At 50.6% G+C, this 20,814-nt stretch overlaps 1 protein-coding gene across 6 annotated transcripts in view; it reads left to right on the top strand.

Annotated features, from left to right (window-relative positions):
* Positions 1 to 16,708, top strand: part of Catsperd (cation channel sperm associated auxiliary subunit delta) — a 51,231-nt gene extending 34,523 nt beyond the window's left edge. For all 6 annotated transcript variants that reach the window (XM_059252177.1, XM_059252175.1, XM_059252173.1 and 3 more), the window contains 13 exons: positions 73 to 168; positions 652 to 734; positions 1,636 to 1,812; positions 2,461 to 2,574; positions 3,778 to 3,867; positions 4,664 to 4,722; positions 5,901 to 5,979; positions 7,222 to 7,274; positions 8,383 to 8,457; positions 13,160 to 13,288; positions 15,057 to 15,243; positions 15,535 to 15,692; positions 16,277 to 16,708. In XM_059252177.1, coding sequence (XP_059108160.1) covers positions 73 to 168; positions 652 to 734; positions 1,636 to 1,812; positions 2,461 to 2,574; positions 3,778 to 3,867; positions 4,664 to 4,722; positions 5,901 to 5,979; positions 7,222 to 7,274; positions 8,383 to 8,457; positions 13,160 to 13,288; positions 15,057 to 15,243; positions 15,535 to 15,692; positions 16,277 to 16,598 — 1,622 coding nt within the window. In that variant the 3' untranslated portion in view covers positions 16,599 to 16,708. The remainder of the gene's footprint in view (positions 1 to 72; positions 169 to 651; positions 735 to 1,635; positions 1,813 to 2,460; positions 2,575 to 3,777; positions 3,868 to 4,663; positions 4,723 to 5,900; positions 5,980 to 7,221; positions 7,275 to 8,382; positions 8,458 to 13,159; positions 13,289 to 15,056; positions 15,244 to 15,534; positions 15,693 to 16,276) is intronic.
* Positions 16,709 to 20,814: the final 4,106 nt, after the last annotated feature.

The following is a 20,814-nucleotide window of genomic DNA, read 5'->3' as shown; positions in this document are numbered from 1 at the left end:
AGGCCCCAAGCCCAGCAGTGTGGTGCGCTTGCGCGGGACACACTTCATCACCGTCTACCTGTCTCCTCCTAGGCCAGATCATGGAAACCGTGCAGCTGTGGAGAGGGAACACAATTGTTACCCCCGATATCTCTAACATCAGAATCAACATCCACAGCGTCGCCTCGAGTATGTGGCTGACCTGTCGCGGGTGACTTACTTTTGTTCTCTCTCCTGCCTCCCTTCAGCCTTCTGCCCTTTCCACCCCACCCCACCCCACCCCACCCCCGCCCCCACGCACGCCTGTGATTGGCTGAGGCTCCTGCTCCTCAGCTCGGCTGTGATTGGCCTGCGAGCCCCTGACGCTGGGTGGTGGTTGCAGTGAGGGGTGACTGATCTTTGCCTTTTGTTTGTTTCTTACATCTGCTTACTTCTTGCAGCTGTGGGTGTGAGGATGTTTGCATGTGTGCCTGGGTGAATGTGTGGAGGTCAGAAGACAATCAATGGAAGTTGAGTCTCGCCTTCCACTATGTGGGTCCCGGGAATCAAACTTAGGTCTTCAGGCTTGGCAGCAAACACCTCTACCTGTTGAACCCTCCTCTCACTGGCCCTTTTGTTTTGCACCTTTCCCTGCACCTGACCTCATCTCTGCCTTTGCCTTCTCTTTCCTAGATGCTTATGAGCTGGCTTTGCTGACGCGGGAAAATGTTGTATACTACGGGAGTCAGGGTTACCTGGGAACCACCTTAGTCCAAGTATGTCTCAGTCCTCAGCCAATAGCTGTGATGTGAACCTTCCTTCTTAGACCCCTGCCCTTAGTCAAAACCTGGGCATCACATTACTGAAATGTCGTTTTGTTTTGAGGCGAGGCCTCAGGTAGCTAAGGCTGAACTCAAACTCCATATATAGCCAAGGATGACCGTGTAGTCCTGATCCTCCAGAGTGCTCCGATGGCAGGCAGGCACCTCCATGCCCAGCTTTGGGGGATTCTGCACGTGGAATCCAGGGCTGTGTGTGTGCTAGGCAATCACTCTACCCATTGAGACTCATCCTACACAGTTATCCGTACAAGCAAATTAATCAGTACCAGGCCCCAGGCTCAAGCCCCCAGGACCACAAACAGAACAAAGAAAAACAGTGAAATACACACATGAAGCAACCAAGTTGTCGCTCCAGAGAGAGTGATTGCTTGGTGTGGCTGAGGCACCATCCCAAGCAGCGTTATATTCATACACACACACACACACACACACACACACACACACACACACACACACACGGCTGAAGAGCTCCCAGGGGGTGGGGGGCGGGGCATCACAAGGGCCCCAACCACCAAGCCTGATGACCTGAGTTCAATCCCTGGGACCCACATGGTGGAGGGAGAGAATTGCCTCCCGCCAAATTGTCCTTTGACCTCCACCATGGCTGCACTCACACAAGAAGTAAATATAATAACATTTTTGTTTTTTTAAAGTAGTAGGCTGGGCATGCTATGCTGAGTCCACACTTCATCCCCAGTTCTTGGGAGGGTTGAGACAGGACGATTACTGTGTTTGTGAGGCCAGGTGGGGCTACAGAGTAAGACTGTGGGAAGAAACAACCAAAAGAAAGGACGGAAGGGCAAGGGTCGGGCCTCAGATGTGGGTTTTCCCGCAGCTGCCGGAGCAGGCTGTCTGGTCTGAAGAAGCCGGCATCTCTTTTACGGACACGGGCATGCTGGAGGTCCTCACGCCGGTAGCTGACCCACAGTTCCCAGCGTTTGACTTCCAGAAGTGCATTGTGAACGTGCAGTCCGTTCTCAATAATGCCAGCCTTCAGATTGAACCTTGTAATGTAGGTGACCCCCGTGATCTAAGTCAATTCCCGGTGACCTTCGTAGTTACTTACTTCCGGGGTGGGTAGCTGGTGGCACTGCAGGTGGACCTCATATAATGGAGGAGAGTCACGTCCCAGCACGTCACTCCCTGAGCCCATCTCTGCTTTTAGAATGGGGGAAACGGAGAGAAAACTTGAGGGAGAGGTGGTGGCAGAGGACTGTAATTTTAGTTCCTTGGAAGGTTGCAGAAAAAGGATTTCAAATTCCACTCAAGACTGTGCAACTCAGCAAGACCTCGTGTTAAGAGAAAAAGTAAATATGGGGCTGGGGGATGTGATCATGGTGGAGTCCCCACCTAGACTCACCCAGGAAGGGGCTGGGGCGTGGTCAGAGGTGGGGCATCTGCATAGCAAATGCCAGAGTTCAGGTTCAGTCCCCAATATTGCAAGAAACATGCAAAAAACATTCTGGAAGAACTTGGTTCCTAGAAAAGTGTAGTGGGGATGCTTGTCTGCATAAGGTTCTCTGGGGACACAGGGTCTAGCTGTGGCTCCCAGTGTGAGGATAAGAGTTTGTGCCTAATATGCAGCATCGCCCACTTGTCCTTTGCTTCTGGAGACAGAACTGGGGAACAGTCTTTCCTTACATCCCTCCATCTTCCCCAGGTGGAGTTTCTGGATAGCACCATGGTAAAACAAATGTTCACGATAGACATGAACAGCAAGCTGGAACTGTCTGCCCTCATGATTCCCCGGCCAGGCAAGATCCCCATACCACTGGTGAGTATAGACCCAGCCTGCACACACCAGCCTGAGCCACAGAAGGAAGCTGTCTCACGGGCTCCATACTCCACAGTGCTGCCAGCCCACAACCCCAGAGGTTCTTGTGTGTCCAAACTTCCTCTCTTCTCTCTTTGCCCCCTCCACATTCCTCCTATTCCTCCTCCTCCTTTTCACCCTCTTCCTTCCTTATCCCCCTCCTCCATCTCTTCCTCCTCCATCTCCTCCTCCTCCATCTCCATCTCCTCCTCCTCCATCTCCATCTCCTCCTCCTCCATCTCCTCCATCTCCTTCTTTTCCACCTTTTCCTCCTCCATCCACTCCTCCCTCTCCTCCCCTCCATCTCCTCCTCCCCCATCTCCTCCTCCATCTTCTCTTCCTCCATCTCCTCCTCTCCATCTCCTCCTCCTCCATCTCCATCTCCTCCTCCTCCATCTCCATCTCCTCCTCCTCCATCTCCTCTTTCTCCATCTCCTCCTCCATCTCCTCCTCCTCCTCCATCTCCATCTCCTCCTCCTCCATCTCCTCTTTCTCCATCTCCTCCATCTCCTCCTCCTCCTCCATCTCCTCCTCCATCTCCTCCTCCTCCTCCATCTCCTCCATCTCCTCCTCCTCCTCCATCTCCTCCATCTCCTCCTCCTCCATCTCCTCCTCCATCTCCATCTCCTCCTCCTCCATCTCCTCCTCCATCTCCTCCTCCATCTCCTCCTCCTTCTCCATCTCCTCCATCTCCATCTCCTCCTCCTCCATCTCCTCCTCCTCCATCTCCATCTCCTCCTCCTCCATCACCTCCATCTCCTCCTCCATCTCCTCCTCCATCTCCTCCTCCATCTCCTCCTCCATCTCCTCCTCCATCTCCTCCTCCATCTCCTCCTCCATCTCCATCTCCTCCTCCTCCTCCTCCTCCATCTCCATCTCCTCCTCCATCTCCATCTCCTCCTCCTCCATCTCCCCCTCTCTCTCTTCTTTTCCTCCTCCCACTCAGGGTTCTTCCAACAACCCCCCACTCTCCCTCTTGTCCACGCCATCCTGTTGTGTCTCACAGCTCAGTGGCCTCAGGCTCTAAGGCTGCAGCTGACAGGCAGATGTTCCAGGTGTGCTGCAACCCAGGAGCTTCTGTGCAGAAGCAGCTTGGTTGTGCTGAGGGTGGACAGGGCTCCCCCGGGTGTCGGTCACAGGGGACAGCTGTGTGTTATGTCTTAGGTGATGGTCAGCAACCCACACTCCATGGGGCTCGAGGCACACATCACTGAGTTTGGCAACACTTTCGACGGCAACTATAAGTACAAACTGGTGCGTGTCTGTGGCCATGTCAGGGGGCTTGACCAAAACCCAGTAACACCCCAGGCACTGTTTTTTGTTTGTTTTGTGTTAGTGGGACATGGTGTCCCTCTGTAGGCCAGGCTAGCCATGGAATATGTCACCCTGCCTTGGCTTCCTAAGGGCTGGATACCAGGAATGTGCCACTTTGCCTGATCCTTCATGCCAGTATCTCTTGTCTGAAAGGATCAGCCTCCCTCCTCCCTTCCTGAACAGCCCTCAACTCCTCTGCCCTGAACAAGACATGCAGACACCACCCACACATGCCCTGTCACACAGGAGAGGCTGGGGTGCACCAGGCACAGGAAGGATGGGGAGAACCTAGGTAGAGGGCTGGGTTCTGGCCAGGGACTGGTGGGGGGGGGGGGGTCTCCCTTGCACCTGTCAGCCTCAGGGTCATGACAGGACTTGCCTGTGGTGCCAGTCTATACGAGGTCACCTGAGCAGGCAGGATGCATCCAAGCCCACACTTCAGGCAACTCCTTGGGACATTAAATGTCAGTGAGGGGGGAGACAAAGTTGCAGCTCATGGGGGACACCAAGGATTGGTGTCACAAGGGCCATGAGACCCTCAGCTCTGAGAGCTTGCAGAAGGCTTTCCTACGACATAGTGGGGCTGGACAGCTGACAGACAAGGTCCCACAGTGCCCACCAGTCACCCTTCCCTTACTAGCCCCGCCCCATTTGGATGATGTGGACCCCTGCTGCAACTGGCTGTCTTTCTGTGTGTCTGTCTGTCCGTTTCTGTGCCCCTGCTGCCGTTCTGCAGGAAATTCAACTCAAACAACAGCAGCATCAGAACAGCGCGGACCTCAACTTCACCACCAGGTATCTGATGTGCTTCTCCCCACTGCTGTCGGGAGGGATTGCAGAGCCACAGCGGGAGAAATAGGGATGAGTTGCGATAAAACTGTGATAAAATTAGACTGGAGTTCTGCATGGGGACAGGGCCTGGAGCTTATTGGTGGAGCACTCACTCAGGAAGCATGCAGCTCTGGGTTCCAGGCCCAGCACCCCAGGTCCTGAGTGCAGCAGCACGTGCCCGTGATCTCAGCTCTGGGGAAGCAGGAGCAGGAAGGTCAAGTTCGAGGTCAGCCTTGGCTATCGTATAGGGAGTTTGAAGCCAGCCTGCGCAGATGTGTGTGTGTGTGTGTGTGTGTGTGTGTCTGTGTCTGTGTGTTTGTGTGTGTGTGCATGTGTATCTGTGTCTGTTTGTGTGTGTGTGCATCTGTGAGTCTGTGTGTGTGTGTGTCTGTGTGCCTGTGTCGTACCCAAGTCTGCTTGTGGGTGCTGTGATAAACACCGTGACCAAGACTAACTTGGAGAGGACAGGGTTTATTTGGCTTCCACTGGCTGATCACGGTCCATCTTGAAGGAAAGCTGAGGAAGGACTGAAGACTGATGCAGAGGCCGTGGAGGAGTGCTGTTTCCTGGCTGTTCCTGGTGGTTCAGCCTGCTTTTTGCTTTGTTTTGTTTTTGTTTGTTTGGGTTTTTTCTTTTTTTGTTTTTATGAGACTGTAACAGGACCTGGCTGTCCTGGAACTCCTCACTCTGTAGACCAGGCTCAACAGAGATCCACCTACCTCTGCCTCCCCAGAGCTGGGACTAAAGGCATCTGCCACCACGGCCCAGTGCTCAGCCTGCTTTCTTATATTTTTGGCTGTGAGCCTAGCCTAATGGCTGAGCCATCTTTCCAGCCCAGGCTTCTTTCTTATACCACCCAGGACCACCTGCCCAGGGGTGGCACCACTGGATGCTGAAGCGTCACACATCGATCACTCATCAAGTAAATGCCACACAGGCCAAATCTGATGGGGCAAATCTCAGGTGAAGTTCCCTCTTCCTGACTGTGTCAAGGTGACAACCAGAGTAGCCATGACAGATACTGGCAGGTGGATGGTCAGATGCTGGTGCGTGCGGATGGATGGTTGGCAGACGGGTGAACGTTTTGATGAGTGCACCGGTGGTCACTCTAATGCAGGCCTTACAGCCCTGTTGCCTTGCAGCATCAAGCGGAACGCCATCTCCTCCATAACCGTGGACATAGCCGACAAGACAATCGCGTGTGTGGACCTGAAGCCGCTGGTGCGTACAGACGTCTGCTGCCTGACGTTTGCTTGTGTGCTGACGCAGGGACGCTGCTGCTCCCACCACACTGCACAGGTTCTGGGGTGGACATAAAATGACAGTGTCCTGATTGCTGGGGTCCCTGTGGCCATCTGAATCCCTCAGAATCCTCTGGGTGAAGTGCTGTTTCTTACTGGGCATCTCTAGAATTATCCCTGGCCAATTTGAGGGAACAGAACTTCTAGAGCCGTGGTTCTCAACCTTCCTGACACTGCAACCCTTTAATATAGTTCCTCGTGTTGTGGTGACCCCCAACCATAGAAAAATAACTGTAATTTTGCTACTGTTATGAATCATAATGTAAGTATCTGTGTTTTCTGGTGGTCTTAGGTGACCTCTATGGAAGGGTTTTTTGATCCCATGTGGGTTGTGGCCCATAGGTTGAGAACCAATGTTTTAAGTGCTTCCAGAGACTTGAAAACGAAATGTCTCCTTGCAAAAACTTGTCCGTACATCATTCCCAGCTGTGTTATTCACTGAAGCCATGTGTCACGGCATGGGTGTGTGGGTTCACGGGGATCCTTGGGAAGAAGACTCAGAGGCACCTTAAGGATGAATTTAGCCTATCTTGACTGCAGGGGAGTCCAGCCTCTAAGGACTTTCCCTTCGCCCAGGGCATTTTTATTTTTCTCAATATTTATACTTTCGTAAGTTGATTTCTGTATTCTCAAAACAGCCTGAAAGGAACTCCCAAAAATACAAGGCCAAGTGCAAATTCCTCGATTCATCAAGTACCATGGTTTCCCGAGTTTCCTGAACCAAGTTTTGCATAGGCCTTTGTATCCATGGGAGACTGAGACAAGACTCACATAGGGCAATAAGAGAAACAAAAGATATTGGTTAAACAAAAGATGGGGTAGGGCTGGGTGTTACTGGAGCCAGGCCAGGTGCGGCTCGGCAGGGGTGCAGCCACAATTCACAAGAGACAAGAGTGGGAAAACTGACCAGTGGATACAGAAATCGTGGCCCATCCATTCGATTGAAGATTACTCCGCCAGGAAAAGGAGTACAGTTCTTACATACAATTGCCGTGTGGAGACTGTGTGCTTTTGAGCGGAGGGGATGGAGAGTTAGGTGTTTTCTAGGGACAGAGCTTGGGTTTGGGAAGATGAGATGTGACACCAACGAAAGCCACTCTGTCGGGATCAGGCTCGGCAGGGCTGACAGTGGTTCTTCATGAAGTGTGTCTGTTCCTTGCAGTCCACGCTCATCTCGGTTGGCTGTGACCAGACAAAGAAGATTCTTGTGCAGAAGTGAGTGTGACATCCCCGGGGATAGGGGACGCAGGGTGGGGCCGGCAACATCGCTAGAGTGAGGTGACATTATTCCAGCTACTTTTGTACATGTTCAGCAGTTCTATAATAGGGAACTGAGGGCCCCGAGAGAGGGCTCAGCCTTTGGAGCAACAGCTGCTCTTGCAGAGGACCAGGGTTCGGTTCCCAGCACCCATGTGGTGGCTCACAACTGTCTGTAACTCCAGGTCTAGGGGATGATTTAGGATGATTTCTGTGGGCATTGCACACACATGTGCATAGACAGACATGCAGGCAACACACTCACACACGTAAAATAAACAGACAGACATTCAAACACTGAAATATTCAATTTAAATTACATGTTATAATGTTAACTTTAAATATTAAAATAAAAGTTCTGCACATAATTAGCAATTCTATTACAAATCAAACACTGAAAACCCCAAATTCTTGGAAGCAGCCCATCCTGAGCCAGGAGGTGATCGATCAGCCATGTGTGGAGGTGGCCATGCCATGCTCTGGGGCCAGCCTGTATGTGACTTGAATTTGTTAGTACCACAATGCCTTGACCTTCCTGTGATGATTTGCTCTTTCTTGTGTTAAAGACTGTAAAGTGTGTGAGTGAGTTAGTATGTGATAGTGTATGTGTGAGTAAGTGTATGTGAGTGTGTGTTAATGTTTGAGTGTGTGAGTGAGTTAGTGTGTGATAGTGTATGTGTGAATCTGTGTGTGAGTGTGTGTATGTGTGTATGAGTATGTGTGAGTGTGTGTGACTCTGAATGTCTGAGTCCGTGCATGAGTGTGAGAGTGCAAGTTCTCTGAGTCCAGAAGCACCAACTCCCCTGGAGCTGCCATTGTACACAGTTGTGAGCCCCTCCCCCACGTGAGCCACCTCTGCAGCCACGGATTTTAATTTACAAGGAAGGATTTGGAACCCTCCCTAGCACCCCTGCAGGCCCCCACCCTGCACAGCTGGGGCTGGCATCCCATCCCTCCCAGCCTTGCTGCCCCCTTCGGTTCCCATGTCCCTCCTCCCACCACCGCCGCCGCTCCATCCCTGGTTGTCCTGTCCCTCTTCAGGTCTGCCCACTTCTCTCCATTACAGCAAAATCTCCGCCTGCTCCATGGGAATCCTCAGCCCGGTGGAGCTGCAGAGAAACTATACTTACACCATTGAGAAGTAAGTGGGGTGTTGCCCGCCCCCCAGCCCTCCACACACTGGGACAGAGACCCCAGGGAACCAGGCGGAGTGATTTAAAACTGGTGTCTGGCCCAGGAGAACCATGCAGCTCCGGGAGCTAGTGCAATGCAGTGGTGTGCGGGAAGCTGTCCCTTAGTGCCGGGCACTGAGGCCCATCTCGATGCCTCTCCTTTGAGGTGGCCCTAAGCTATCTTAGGAGGATTGCATTGCTACAAGACATCATGGCCAAAGGCAACCTGTGTTGGTTAAGCGGCAGCCACGCCAACGGAGGAGAGTGCTGGTTGGCAGAAAAATCACGAGCCATAGTTACCTTTTTTTTTTTTTTTTTTTAAGATTTTATTTATTTATCATGTATACAGTGAGTGTTCAGCCTGCAGGCCAGAAGAGGGCACCATATCTCATTGTAGATGGTTGTGAGCCACCATGTGGTTGCTGGGAATTGAACTCAGGACCTCTGAAAGAACAGCCAGTGCTCTTAACCTCTGAGCCATCTCTCCAGCCCCCATAGTTACCTTTCTAGAGCTTTATTAGGAGAGAGAGAGAGAGAGAGAGAGAGAGAGAGAGAGAGAGAGAGAGAGGACCACGCGGAGGAGGGAGGACAGACGGAAAGAGAGAGAGTGCGGAAAAAGAGAACACACAGAGGGCATGCCCGCTTTTTAGGCTGGGACGCCATCACAGGCTGGTGACGTAATTAAGGACATAATCCTTACAACCTGGGGAAGGGCTGATGCAGAGGCCATGGAGGAACACTGCTTACTGGCTTATTCCTCATGGCTTCCTTGGTTTATTTTCCTAAGTAACTCAAGACCAGCTGCCCAGGAGTGGCACCATCCCCAGTAAGCCTGGCCTCCCACATCAATCATTAACCCAGAAAATGCACCACAGGTATTTTCTAAACTGAGATTCCCTCTTTACAGATAACTCTGGCTTATATCACCTTGACAGAAAAACCAACCAGGAATCCAGGCAGTGGTGGTGCATGCTTTTAATCCCAGCACTTGGGAAGCAGAGGCAAGTGGATCTCTTGAGCTCCAAGCCAGCCTGGTCTACAGAATGAGTTTCAGGACAGCCAGGGCTACACAGGGAAACCCTGTTTTGGAAAACCAAACCAAACCAAACCAACTAAACAAACAAACAGAACATTTGACCCCTTGACACACAAGTACATAAGTATTAACCCATAACCTTTCCTTTCTTGTTTGTCCCCAATGATTCATGTTAATATAAATAAATTTAAAAATACAACCCAAGTATTTAAAAATTTAAACACTCAAAAAAATTCAGTTTCTTGAAATATATCCAATGTCTTCCTAAAAGTCTAAAGTCCCTTGACTGTGGGCTCCAATAAAATAAAAACAATAAGTTAAATACTTCCTTACTTCAAGAGGGAAGAACCAGGAGCTGTTGACAATCAAGTGAAAATCAAGTCCTGTAGCTCAGTGTCCCCCTCTGGGCTCCACTTCTCCAGCTCCGCCCTCTGCAGCAGACACAACCTCTGTTCCAGACTCAGGCTGGCTCCACCCTACACAAGCTGCTGGGCTCGGTGGTCATCTACAATCCATGCTGGGGTCTCCCATGACACTGTGGCTGCACCTTCACCAGTGGCCTCTCCTGTCCTCTCCTTTGGGACACAGCTTCTCTGGACGTTGCTTACACATTACCAAGTCTGGCTGCCAGCACAAGGTACAACCTTGGCCACCTTTGGGACACAGCTTCTCTGTGCTCTCAGGAAACACTTCTTAGAAGATTTCGCCTCAATCATGCTGGTCTCTTCTTAATCACAGCCAATTCTGCAGCCCCAGCTGAGCGGAACCACAGAATCTTTGTTTTTGGTTTTTCAAGAAGGTTTCTCTGTGTAGCCCTGGCTGTCTTGGATCTCACTCTGTTGACCAAGCTGGCCTCAAACTCACAGATATCTACCTGCCTCTGCCTCCCCAGTGCTGGGATTAAAGGTGTGTGCCACCAGGCCCAGCTCTAAAACACACATTCTTTTCTTTAAACACACACACACACACACACACACACACACACACACACACACACACATTCTTAATTCAAAATGTCAAACAAAGAGCCCTAACAGTCTTTGAGGGCCTCTCAAATTTCCTCTGAAACTCCACAAGACACGTCTCCATCATCTGCACTTCTCTCAACATTCCTTTCTTTTAAGGTCTCATAATAGCTCACTGAGCTCTCAACACTCAATGACTTTTCCAGTCCAAAGTTCCAAACTCCTTCCATAATCCTCCCCAGAACAACATGGTTGTGTCTACTGCAGCAACACCCCACTCATGGTACCAAATTTATCTTCATTAGGATTTCTACTGCTGTGATGAAACACCATGACTAAGAGCAACCTGGGGAGGAAAGGGTTTATTTCAGCTCACAGCCTGTGGTCCGTCATCCTGGGAGTCAGAACAGGGACCTGGAGGCAGGAGCTGAGGCAGAGGTCATGGAGGGTGCTGCTTACTGGCTTGCTCCCCATGGCTTGCTCAGCCTGCTTTCTTATAGGACCCAGGACCAGCAGCCCAGGGATGGCATTATTCACAGTGGGCTGGAGTTTCCCCATCAATCACTAATTAAGAAAATGTCCTACATGCTAGCCTGCAGCCTGATCTTATGGAGGCATTTTCTCACCTGAGATTCACCTTCCCAGATGACCCTGGCTTGTATCAAGTTGACTAATAAAAGTAACCAGCACAAAGCCAAGGTCAGCATTGGTGCTGCTGGGTTTGGTGGTGGTCTGTTATTCAGGAAGGCAGCCCAATGTTTTTACTGATGGAATACCAAACACACTTAGCCTTAGCAATTTGTAGACAAAACAGGTTTATGACTTACAGTTCTAGAGGATGTAGTCTAGGTACTAACCTTAGCCCCGCCCCCAGCCCTTCACTGGGGATTCTAGGCGGGGCTCCACCCTGACCACGCCCCTAGCCCCTCACTGGGGGATTCTAGGCGGGGCTCCACCCTGACCACGCCCCTAGCCCCTCACTGGGGGATTCTAGGCGGGGCTCCACCCTGACCACGCCCCTAGCCCCTCACTGGGGGATTCTAGGCGGGGCTCCACCCCTGACCACGTCCCCAGCCCCTCACTGGGGATTATAGGTGGGGCTCCACCTGACCACGCCCCCAGCCCCTCACTGGGGATTCTAGGCGGGGCTCCACCTGACCACGCCCCCAGCCCCTCACTGGGGATTCTAGGCGGGGCTCCACCTGACCACGCCCCCAGCCCCTCACTGGGGATTCTAGGCGGGGCTCCACCCTGACCACGCCCCCAGCCCCTCACTGGGGATTCTAGGCGGGGCTCCACCCCTGAACACACCTCCAACCTGTTTTCTTTCTTTTTTGTGAGACAGGGTCTGACAATACACTCAATAATCCTCCTGCCTCAACCTCCTGAGTGGCTGGAAGGACAGATGTGAACCAACAGCTCCTCCCCCTCCCTGACACACACACCATTGTTTATATAGGACTCAGACATCTGTGGATTTTAGTATCCATTGATGGTCCAGAATCAGTCCTCCCCTGGGGCTGGGGGCGATGAAGGCAGAGGTAGACTTAGGAGAGAGAAACACTGTCCAAATGAATGCTTTTTTTTTTGTAGGTATTTTGATTACATTTTATTTATTCATTTAGGATAGCATGTAGCAGGCAGAGGACAATTTGTGGATTTTGCTCTCTCCTTTCAGCTTGTGGGTCCCAGAGAGTGAACTCAAGTGATGAGCTAGGCAGCCTTTACCCACTGTGTCCCCTCATCACCCTTGGGCCACCAAGGTGTGACTCCCACAGTCATCTGTCCAAGAATTCCTAACCACATGTGGGTCTGGGAGGAGGAAGCTGGGACGGGTTCAGTTTTGAGCTTTGTGTGGCTGTCAACTGATTGGCTGTGGCCCCCTCTTGGGAGACTTGAGCTTGACTTAAAATGCATTGACTAGCCGGGTGGTGGTGGCGCACGCCTTTAATCCCAGCACTCGGGAGGCAGAGCCAGGCGGATCTCCGTGAGTTCGAGGCCAGCCTGGGCTACAGAGTGAGTTCCAGGAAAGGCGCAAAGCTACACAGAGAAACCCTGTCTCGAAAAACCAAAAAAAAAAAAAAAAATGCATTGACTGAAAAGGCACACACACACAGACACACACACAGACAGACGCACACAAATACACACACAGATACAGACACACAGAAACAGACACGCGCACACACAGACACATAGACACACACAAACACACACACAGATACAGACACACACACAGAAACACAAATATACACACATTTACAGATACATAGAAACAGACACACAGACACACACAAATACCCACACATTTATAGACACACAGAAACAGACACACAGACAGATGCACACCGAAACACAAATACACACACATCTACAGACACATAGAAACAGACACACAGACACAAATACAAACACACATACAGATACACACACACAGACACACATATACTCACACACACAGTGTACAGAAACACATATATGCGGGCAAAATAGTCAGACACATAAATATAAACCTGAAAAACAAAACAGTCTTTCCACATCAGCCCTGGCTGGGGAGGGCTCAGCTGCCAGGACCTGAGTTCAGATCCCGGGACCTGTGATTTAAGGACAAAACAATGACCCTGGTGCTGGTGTGGGCTTCTAATCGCCGTGTTCCTTGTCTCTTCACAGGGAAGCCTACAGGCCAGTAAACTATGATGCCCAGCCTCAGGCCGACCTGCTGGTGTATTACCAGTACAAGCAACTGGGCTGCCCTCGCCTGGTCTACTACGACAAGCCGTGGAAGCCCGTGGTGGAGATGTAAGGCCCCCCACTGCGCCAGCATTCCCTCCTCCCAGGACAGCCGCCCCCTTTTATCCCACTCTGTCTGTCCCGAGTCCGCCCCAGCGACTGCGCCCAAAGCTAAGGAGGTGTGGGCCCAGGTCTGTGTGGCTTGACTTGCAGATGTACACACTCTCTTTTGTTGTTGTTCATATTGGGCCAGCCTCTAACCCACTACGTAGCCCAGGCTGGCCTCAGACTTTCCATACTCCTGCCTCAGCCTTCAAGTGTTGGCATCTCTTGTGCCACTAACCTGGATTACATTTTTTCTTCTGACCCCCTCTATGCAGTCTATGATTTCCCTCCATCCTCCTCTCTCCCACCTCTGTCCTCACCTGGAGCAGTGTCTATGTTTCCATGAGTGGTTGTGGGCTTTCAGAGGATGAGTGGGAGTTTGTCGGGCAGATATGATAATGAAGGCACAGTCACATAGAGACTCCACGACACTCAGAGACAGGTACAGTTGCACACATCTCAGGAAGCTGAGGCAGAGGATTGCAAGTTTGAAGCTAGTCTGGGCTACACTGCAAGACTCTGTCTTAAAGAGATTATCCTGAGCCGGGTGGTGGTAGCACACTCCTTTAATGTCAGTACTCGGGAGGCAGAGGCAGGAGGATCTCTGTGAGTTCGAGGCCAGCCTGGTCTACATAGTGAGTTCCAGGACAGGCAACAAAACTACACAGAGAAACCCTGTCTTGAAAAACCCAAAGAAGCCGGGCGGTGGTGGCGCACGCCTTTAATCCCAGCACTCGGGAGGCAGAGCCAGGCGGATCTCTGTGAGTTCGAGGCCAGCCTGGGCTACCATGTGAGTTCCAGGAAAGGCGCAAAGCTACACAGAGAAACCCTGTCTCGAAAAACAAAAAACAAAAAAAAAAAAAAAAAAAAAAAAGAGAAACCCAAAGAAAAGAATATCTTGGGGAAAAGCTGTGTGGAGGCTAAGCATATGCAGACTTTTCCCTAAACACGCAGGGGTCTGGGCAGTGTGTGTGGCTGGCTGGGAAAAGCTTCTGGAGCTGCAACTTCTGCAGTTCCTGGAAGCTGCAAGTAAATTCTATTCACCTCCCTGAGTATCTGAGGCTCTCTTTGGATCAGGATGCTGCATGGCTCAGGAGGCAGTGGCCTCCCCCCGAGGCCCCAGCACTCCTTCCCCGCATCGTCGAACCTGCCTGTCAAGGTTGGCTCTATGTCTGGGTGTTCAGGTCGTTCTGATCCTCAGCTACTGAGGCAAATTCAGTCCTAAAATGAGAAGCTCAGTTCAGCATTCAGATGTCATAGTTGGCTCAACCCATGGATGTCAGGGTGGCTGCATTCCTCGGGTGCAGAGCTAAGATTCGGGGAGGTATCCAGACACCACCCAAACTCTATCAGAGATAGACAGGCAGGGTTCTATTTGCTGGGGCCAAGCGGTAGAGTGCTTTCTTAGCTTCATGAAGCCCTAGGTCCCTTTCCCAGCATCCCATAAACCAGGCACCATGGTTGCACACCTGTCGTGCCAGCAGTGAGGAGGTGGAGTCAGGGGGATCAGGAGTTCAAGGTCAGCCTGGGCTACAGAACAACAAACAAAACCCAAACACGCCAACAGTAAAAGTTTTTGTACTCTAAGCTCCTTGGCCCCCTTTTCAGGGAGGACCCTTGTTCACGGTGGCGGGACTCCCCTCTCCTCTGCTCTCCCTCATTCTTTGCCCACGCCTTTCGTCGGGGTGACCCCCAGCGGTGGCCTCCCATGGGACCTCACCTTGTGTCTCAGGTGGAAGAACGGGATTCTAGAGGAAATCATGAACGCTGAGTACGTGCTCAAGGAGGTCAACGGGATAACCACCTACTCCTACTCCCTGACTGCCGCCACCGCAAACTGCAGATCACAGCCGCAGAACTGGAGCACCTTTAAGTCACACTTGCACTTTTTATTCCAAGGATCCCTCTGGAACAGAGAGGTAGGTGGGTCCCTCCCACCCCCCAGGCCTCCCTGGTGTCTGCTGGCCATTGTATCACTGCGGAGCTGGAGGCTGGAGGGTCCGCTTCAAAGCAAGTTCAAGGCCAGCCTAGGCTACATCTTGCTAAGGGTCCCAGGAAGGGTGGAGGGAGGGGGCCGGAAGGGTTAGGAGGGCCGAGGCCCTGCCTGCGGGGAAGGCCCTGCAGGCCCTACCGTTCAGTGGAAGAGATGACGTGTACTGTGTGAAGGGCAGAGGCTGAGGGCCAAGAATGGCATCCCTCTCTGTCCACAGAACTACGTCAGCTGCCATGAAGACAACAAGGACAACCCCCTGCTGTGGCCAGAGGTCGAGTATCAGATATTAGGTGGCCAGACAGACAATAGGGTTATTTTTGGCCAAAGAAATGGAATCTATACCTTCATTCTGTCTGTGGTGGATCCATACTACAGGTGAGTGAGGGGACACTGTGGCTGGGGGATGTCAAGGAGAGGTGGCACACAGGTTTGGTGTCCCAGCGATGTGGCAGATGCCAGGTACGGTGATGCATGCCTGTCATCCCAGCAACGGGGATCTCGACAGCCACAGGAGGGTCAAGAGTTCAAGTCTATCCTCAACTACATAACTGGTTTGAGGCCAGCCTGGGCTACATGAGATCAGGGTCAAAACTCTTACAGCAGCAACTTGTGGCTGCAGCCACATAAGGGCAGGGATTCGGCCCGCTCTTCCCCCTGACACTCTGGGCTGCTGGCTTTCACTAAAGCCTCCCTCCCCTCACTGAGGCTGTTGGTCCTCGCCTGCCCGCGGGGCCACACCGGCTCCCCAGCCATTCTTCTCCTCTTGACAGCAGCTGAAGTTCAGCTGACGTCATCAAGTTTTTCCTTCAAACGCCGATGCGACTGTCCTTAGAACTTCCCCACAAACCCCCAAACCAAAGCAAACAAAAAAGCACTTCTTAGTACCAACACGCAAGAGAAAGTCGTCTGTGTGAAGGGGAGTGGGGACCCATGACAGTCTGTCTCCCTGCCCCCTGCAGCTACTGCAGCCTGGACACCATGTTCAGCGTGTACGTGGACGGGGCCCTACCCGTGGCGTTCTTCTCACCAGAGCTCAGCATCACGGTGCTAGTCTTCACGGCACTGCTGAGCGTGTGGCTGGCCTATGCCATCCCCAAGGAACTGAGCACGGAGAGGGGCCAGCGCCTCACAAACTTCTGCTCCTGGCTGTTTCAGGGCTGCCTGGGGCTCTGCAGATGCAGCTGGCTGTGGGACAGACCGAAGCTGTGGCTGCGCTCCAGGAGGGTGGGGGACCAGCCAGAGAGAATCCAAAGTACACAGAGAAACCAGACAGACTTTTAGAAACAGCCACACACACAGAGGCTATGAGGGGCCTCTGACCTCCATGTGGGCTCTTGTCCCAATAAACTGTATAACAATTATAAATAAACCTGTTAAAATTTTCTGGACAATGCCAGCATTTGGATTTTTTTTAAAATAAGTAAATTTCTTATTGACGGCAACTAAATGGTGTTTGTAGCATTTTTATCATACAGTAGATTCCATCCATTCACTATATACTTTTCTGAGTTGTCCTACGTGCAAGTACATGTTTTTAATGTTGTCTGTCTTCTGTGCTGTTCCTGTAAGTTTGCTATTAAAATACATTAAACTAACCAGGCGCTCCATCCCTGACCACGCCCCCACCCCTGACCACGCCCCAGCCCCTCACTGGGGGGGGTCTACACGGGGGGGGGGGGGGGGGAGTAGGGCGCGGTATTCCAACCCTCAATGCCCTGGTCTGCTGCAGCCTGGGTTTGGTTCCTGAGACAGGGAAGGGGTGTAGGCTGGAAAAAATGAACTGTCCGACCGCCAGATGATTTTCACACAAGTGGCCGGCCCTGAATAGCTCCAGCTGTCTTTATTTACGTGTTGTATAATACTAGAGGGACCAGCCTTAATATTTTACATCCCAGGGGCTCAGGAGAGAACTACTAACGGCGAGGACTATTTTCAGGAAATAGAATCTCAGCACACCGAGCTCTGTAGTCCACTTGCTTTAATTCCTCTGGCATAACATCCTATACACAGCTTCAGTTGTTCTCGTGTCTAGCTCCTTTCTTGCCTGATTTCTCTTTGTTTATCTATTGCTCCCTCTGAGTTCTGTCTTAATTCTCTCGTCTTAATTCTGCCTCATCTAGGTCCTTTTCAGTTTGTTCTTACCCAGCTAGTACTTCCCCATCTGGCTCTTCCTCATCTTCCATTTCGTTCCTCTAGTCCTCTCCTCTAGCCCTTCAATCTAGTTCTTCCCCATCTCAGTTTGTTCCTGTCAAGTTCTTACCCATCTAGTTCTTCCATTCCCTTTTCTCTTCTCTGCCCGTGCCCTGGAAGTCCTGGTATATTAAAGGAGGGTCTGAGCTAAATTGTGTAAAGCTATTACTTAACATCCACCTCTCCTAGGTGGTGTCTCCTTGTGGAATTTGCTTTAAGTCAGGAGACTTGCATGTGGACTGTTATTACTGCTAGTCCTTGAAAGTGGCCAAGGGAGATATCTGATTCCAGAGAAAGCCTTTCCTGAGGCTGTTCTCCAATTCCCTGGAATGTGTATGTCCAGAGAGTGATCAGTCCACACTGTTAGCCCTTCTTCGGGAAAAATCAACTGGGAAAACTATGAAGGCACACATGATTTTCATAACAGAAGACAGCTGATATATAACAAGCCAAATAACACCAAAAACTCCTTGGGATTTGGCTTCCTCTGGAGGAATTCCCTGATCCCTGCAGGTAGTGACTTTGCCATAACCAGCTGAGTTCTTATGATGTATTCCTGCGGCCTGCAGCATTTACGCATCAAAAACAAGTATGGTTTTCCACACTAACACACAAGTTTTTCCCATCCTCCAGTGCTAACCTCCGGCAAAAACAAATATGTTGAATATGTTTTTTTCCCAACTTTTACATCAAAACATCTTTAAACTAAAAACAACACTTAATCATTTTTGCAAGCTTGGCCAAATATCAGGCCAGGTACATCCTGTCTTTACAAAACCGAAAGGTGATTGACATAGGCTCACATTTTCAAGAACAACAATCTCGTTCAAAACATATTTACAGAAATAGTGGTGATCTGCCTCCGATCCTGTCAGCACTAAATCAGGACAGCTCCTGGGCTCTGACATGGCATCTCCAGACAGGAAACCTGAGAAGTATCAGATCCCAAAGGGGAAAACATTCAAGAAAAAAAATGGGATTTCCAGGAATGATCACATCTGTCCCATGCATGACTGACAAAATGACACTAAAACCACCAAGAGAATCATCAATATTAGGAGAGAGAAGTGTAGTTGAAAGTGTTCCTGGTCCCACTTGGCACCCGCAGTCCCATAGTCCCGCAGCTGCTCAGACCCAAGTAAACACACAGAGGCTTATATCAATTAAAACTGCTCGTCCATCAGCTCAGGTCTACCACTGACTAGCTCTTACACTTAAACTCAGCCCATTTCTGTTAACCTATATGTCGCCATGTGTTCTGTGGCTTTACCTGTGTGCTATTACATGCTGCTCCCTGGATGGCAGGCTGGTTTCTCCTGACTCAGCCTTCCACTTCTCAGAATTCTCCTTGTCTCTTTATCCCACCTATACTTCCTGCCTGGCTACTGGCCAATCAGCTTTTTATTTATCAACCAATCAGAGCAACACATTCACAGCATACAGAACATTCCACAGCAGAGAAGAGAGCATGCAGGCTATGAGGCCTCAGCAGTATTCTGTCTACTGGTACTTGCCAAGTGAGACTGCCCCTGTGGGCTTTTGCCTCATCTGGAGACCTGTTGGATAAACACTTATATACTAGTTTGAAACTAGGCTGCATGGCTCCCAAGATCTCCCCAAGACCCCAGCCTCTCACTGGGGATTCTAGGTGGGGCTCCACCCTGACCACGCCCCCAGCATCTCACTGGGGTGCTACAGACCACAGGAATATATTATAAGAACTCAGCTGGTTATGGCAAAGTCACTACCTGCAGGGATCAAGGAATTCCTCCAGAGGAAGCCAAATTCCAGGGAGCATTTGGTGTTATTTGGCTAGTTATGTATCAGCTGTATTCTGTTATGAAAGTCATGTGTGTCTTCATAGCTTTCCCAGTTGTCTTTTTCCTAATAATTGCCAACAGTGTGGACCAATCACTCTCTGGAATACACACTCCAGGTATTTGGAGAACAGCCTCAGGAAAGGCTTCCTCTGGAATCAGGTATCTCCCTTAGCCACTTTCATGGACTAACAGAAATAACAGCCCACATGCAAGTCTCCTGATTTAAGGTAAATTCCACAAGGAGACACCACCTAGGTCAGGTGGACGTTAAGTAATAGCTTTGCACAATTTAGCACGGACCCTCCTTTCTTACAGCCTTACTAACTTTATAGACCGCTAACTCCTTACCTAACCACTTCTAGGAATATTTAGATAACCTCCTGCACTGACAGCTATGCTCAGCCGGAACCTCAGTTCAAGCCTCCCTGTAATTATCGTCATTGGCAGCATCCGGCCAGGTCCATCCCCAGATGGAGGAAAGTACCTTATCAGAGATACCTCTGTACTCTCTAAGAACAGACTTAAGCATCCAGGCTACCCATTTGAGAAGGCCTGGCGGATGTGCCAATTAAGCTTTACTTCCTCCTTTCCCAAATCTTACCTCTAGTTCTAGATCTCCCTTTAACTATCACCAGAAGCATCTAGCTGTACACAGGTTGCCCAGCGACCGAGCACACTTTCCCCCACCCTGCAGAAGAAACGGCAGATAGCTTGGACAGATAGGAGCCACAGGAAAAAAAAGGCAGTTTTATTTTCAGAGAAGGAGGATAGAACTTACAGGTATGAGGAGATGGAGAGGAAGAGAGGAGTGGAGAGCTTGAGGACAGAGAACGGAGAGAGAGAAGGAGAATTTTGACCAGAGTGCTGTGGGATGGTCTGTATGTCAAGTGTGTTGCTGATTGGTCAGTAAATAAATCACTGATTGGCCATTGGCTAGGCAGGAAGTATAGATGGGACAAGGAGAAGAATTCTGGGAAGTGGAAGGCAGAGAGAGACACTGCCAGCCACCACCATGACAAGCCGCATGGGAAGATCCCGGTAAGCCACGAGCCATGTGGCAAGATATAGATTAATGGAAATGGATTAATTTAAGATATAAGAACAGTTAGCAAGAAGCCTGCCACGGCCATACAGTTTGTAACCAATACAAGTCTCTGTGTTTACTTGGTTGGGTCTGAGTGGCTGTGGGACTGGCGGGTGAGAGAGATTTGCCCTGACCGTGGGCCAGGCAGGAAAACTCAAGCTACACCAGAGAGAATGTGTGGACAAGATGGAAGATGAGGAAGAGTCAGACGGGGAAGTACTAGCTGTGTAAGAACGAGATGAGAAGGACCTAGATGAGGCAGAATTAAGACGAGAGAATTAAGATAGAACTTAGAGGGCAACAGTAGATTAGATAGAACAGTAGATAGAACAGTAGATCAGGCAAGACAGGAGCTAGGCACAAGAACAGAACTGAAGCTGTGTAGATAGGATTTTATCTCAGA

Source organism: Peromyscus eremicus, unplaced genomic scaffold (genome assembly GCF_949786415.1).
Source record: "Peromyscus eremicus unplaced genomic scaffold, PerEre_H2_v1 PerEre#2#chr22_unloc_1, whole genome shotgun sequence".
In the NCBI taxonomy this organism is placed as follows: domain Eukaryota; kingdom Metazoa; phylum Chordata; class Mammalia; order Rodentia; family Cricetidae; genus Peromyscus; species Peromyscus eremicus.
Note: the sequence above shows the minus strand (reverse complement) of the source record. Positions and strands in the feature narration are given on the sequence as shown.